Source organism: Trichoplax adhaerens, genomic scaffold, assembly GCF_000150275.1.
Source record: "Trichoplax adhaerens TRIADscaffold_870 genomic scaffold, whole genome shotgun sequence".
Taxonomy (NCBI): domain Eukaryota; kingdom Metazoa; phylum Placozoa; class Uniplacotomia; order Trichoplacea; family Trichoplacidae; genus Trichoplax; species Trichoplax adhaerens.
The window spans coordinates 1-3,936 of record NW_002061381.1 but is presented as its reverse complement, the minus strand read 5'-3'; the positions used below and the strand labels follow the sequence as shown (position 1 = coordinate 3,936).

At 32.2% G+C, this 3,936-nt stretch overlaps 1 protein-coding gene across 1 annotated transcript; it reads right to left on the bottom strand.

Annotated features, from left to right (window-relative positions):
* Positions 1-186: 186 nt before the first annotated feature.
* On the bottom strand, positions 187-3,655 carry TRIADDRAFT_62789 (uncharacterized protein; the record flags this gene model as incomplete). The annotated part of the gene is made up of 4 exons (XM_002118743.1): positions 187-282; positions 373-1,328; positions 1,578-1,631; positions 3,344-3,655. Coding segments are annotated over 4 exons (1,416 nt in total), but the record flags the coding sequence as incomplete, so codon positions are not given.
* Between the last annotated feature and the right edge of the window lie 281 nt (positions 3,656-3,936).

Below are 3,936 nucleotides of genomic sequence, written 5' to 3'. Positions count from 1 at the left end.
TTCACAGGTGGTTAGCTAATCTTATAAAGCTAACATTAACTTAACTTTAACAACATTAACTTTTTTAAAACAGATGATAGAGTTGCAAGCATGCAAGTGAAATGTATGATTCTCTTTTATATTATCAGTGGCAAACGTAGCTGAAAGTAATATATCACATAATTCTTGATAATAATCAACTATTGTTTACGCTATTACAAAATTACCATCTGATAATGCTGAATCATCTTTAGTGGGTAGAACAGGCAGCTTTTCTGAATCAGACCGCTTTGATGGGTTGGGCTGCCAAACATGACAAACTTTACTTAGTAAATTAAACAGAGTCTATATACTTCACAACTTGAAGATTGATTATAGATGTTGTTCATTTACCTTGTTGGAATTTGATCTCAACAAGAAGCAAATCTTTGCCTTGGTGTCTCGCTTCGGGTCTTCAAGCTTTAGAGAGATTTGAGCTATATTAGTAGCTGCTTTTTTGATAACCTTGCAAGCGTAATCGATAGCATGATAGCTATACTCATTCCAATTGATAGTAATTATCCGATTATTTAAATCAGCATTCGGACAATCTAAACCGTCTTCCTTAAATTTAGCTTCGTAATCACCATTTTCTAGAATAGTATTTTCAAGTCCAGTCGTAACTAAACGTATCCTAATAACTTCCTGATGAAAATCTGACAAGATAGCAGTTTCATCTTCATCTTTTTTAGCTAAGATTAATTTCATATGGACAGTATCATCACTTGTGTCTATTTCGGATAGGAAAGCTAACGTTTTAATTCGTTGCTGCCAAGATGGAAAGATATACTTGCAGGCTGAATAAAAGGAAGATTTGACGCGGGAAATGACGGCATAGTCAGAGAAATGGCTTACTGCAAAAGTAAGGCAATAATATCCATTTTTATCGCGGCTATATTCATACTCTATATCTTGCTGTTCCCACTTCTCACATCCGTAGCTTCGACAAATGATCTTTATTGGGATATTAAAGTTGTTGTTTTTCTCAAGTGAAACTATCTGGTTGATATATGGAACGGGGACTTGAAGTAAAGCTTTCCTTGTGCTATTAGGGGTAAATTGATACCCATCCGGCTCGAGGCGAACGATTGGCGATAACTGGATAAAGTGGTTACCATCAGAATCTTTCTGAATTGGTAAACCTTGATTATAAGGTGGATCTGCATAGTATACAGTCATGGTTAGGGTGGCCTCAGTTGTTATACACTGAGCTGGAAGATGAAATTTTAATCCAGGTACTTCAGGCAAGGTTAAATCATGATCTTGATTAACTTGACAGTTATTCGATACCTTTGGATAGCCAGCTTTGGCTGTTGCGATAGTTGACGTTATATAAGAATAGAAATGAAATTGATGATTTAGAAAGTACTGTCAATGGCAAGAAATGTTCTCCTATGCCTGTGTTTCTTCTAGTTAAAAGTACTCTTCGATTTTAATGCACTAATAAATAGAATAGCTCTGTCATTACATAATGGGACTACAATTTAGAGAGAAAAGGTTGTGGATAGAAAGATACTGTCGAAAACTGCACTCCTATCTCCAATCAAAACAAAATTAACCTGGATGCATTCCTGGAAATAAATGACATTTCGCTGGATTCTTTTTTCTTTTTCCTGATGTAAGATTGTTATCTGGCTCAAAAGTAATAGAAGAACATTAATAACAACAACATGTTCAGCCATTCACTTTTCTTATATTAAAGCAGCTGTTATCCGTTGTGTTTCCACTCTTAGTCGTTAACGTAAGCACGAGAGACTTTGATACACTCCTAGTAAGCTTACTAAAAGTCTCTTTTATTTAGGATTTACTGCATTTAAATAGTATAGCCGTGATGACGTATTATACCTTAACTTATGCTAACACGTTAGGTGCAGTAAAACAGGTTACTGTATTCTTACATACATAACATCCCTTCACTTAACAAAATAAATTAAGCGATATAAATTACACCATAGATATCATTGCAAATATTCTATGTTTATATTTATATATTTTTATATTATCTATCAATAAACATGCCTTGGATTTCTCGGTCAGCGCTATTAGATAGTTCGTCATCTTTCTTTAGATTTTGCAATGGCTCGGCAGCTTTAAGAATGACGTGAAAATAAAAAAGTTTAATCGACAGAACCTATGACTGACAATTCAATGTTTCTCCTTTTAATTTTAATGCCAAATTTTAACTGTAAATATCACTATTGTTCTTATCTCTCTTAATACTTTAAATCCAAAATGATAAAACTAAAGAAAAATTGCAGTTAGCTTTGTAAGAATTTTAACAAAATTCTTATTGCGGAATACAGTAGATGTACCGTAATAAATGCAACTTTTGAAAATACTCGTATACAGTTTTAAGCACAAGTTAGCAAATTTATAAATATCAAAGGTATAAAAATATCGACATCTATAAAGTTTACTGTTAACTCCCATATCTAGAAAGTATGTTCACTAAGATAATCTAGCAGTAAATTTTCTTTTAATATATTGCCTTGTATGTTAGACTATGTACTATTCATCGTACTACGTAAATGCTACGTATCTTAATTATGGTTGGTGTCATTTAGAACTGTTTGATCTCATTCCTAAGTTTAAATAATTATGTGCAATTAACACAGTATAGTCACAGTCCGATTTTGGATGTAAAATGCGAACTTGAACATTCAAACAAGGAATACGTACAGTAAATCAATGGAAAATTTTGAGAAAATTTCTAGTCAAATAATTTAATGAAAATTGATATGATTTTAAATTTTTTCAAGACAGAATATTTGTTGGATTCTGTTAGTATATCAAGCTTTTTGCAATCGTCTAACACCACATGAACTATTATCATCTACGTTGAATTTGATTTTACAATCAATATTACCTTCTACATTGACTACATCTCTAAAGCTAACAAATATGGTTAATACCCGTATCTACCTCAAATCTAGATAGTTGCAGTAGTTGTAGTGTTAGTATATCTTACGTTACTTTATGACATCTAACGCTCCTCTGTAATAACTATAGTATTTTTATAGGATTTATGATCCAAAGTAATGAATCTATTTTCTATTAAACTATTTATTTCAATCTTTCAACAGTAATATACCCTATTAGTATCTTTGCGGAGATATAGATGCTGATAATCTTCGCTAAAAAACTGATTTGGGTTATAACGCAAAGTTTAATATGAAATCAGAGTCTTGTCGTGTTACGCTTGAGATACGCTATCGTATCTACAGTAAATTAAAAATAGTCCATGAAAATTAATTTATCATAAATTGTGTAAATAATGAAAAGAAAATTTTGATAAACACTTTCTGTTTATAGCATAAAAGCTTACCATCTTCTTTTACAGCATTGGATTTCCTTTTTGAATTTTTACGTGTAGAAATAACTTTACACATACGATGATCTTCAGCTACAGAGCGCAGCCCGCTTTTAAAGAGTGTTTCAACTAATGCTTTCTTTGTGTAACTCCGACCTTTTCTACGCTTATTAATACTCAACATTTGCGCACATTGATCGTCAACTGATCCATTATTGTTAACTATAATTTTGTCGATGTCGCCTTGATCAATTCCAAATTCTCTTGCCAAAGTTTTCCAATGCGCTCCAATATCTTTTACGATTTTGCCGTTATACTTCTTGGCTGCTACAATAATTTTATTTTATTTGCAAAAATAGGATCAGTGGCTACTTACAGTACATCATATGAAACAGTTAATAGAAAATTGAATGTAGCAAGAATGAACGATTCTCTCTACACTAAATCAAGGATATTCCTCTTTCTAAGTTGCAATTGTTGAAAGTGCTTGCTATACAAACCAATTAAATGACTCCATCTTACAAATCAGGTAAGTCGCTGCTATTGTAGTATGCGATAGATTTTACTGTATTGTCACTTAAAATAGTAAAAAAATGTTAGCCACAGTA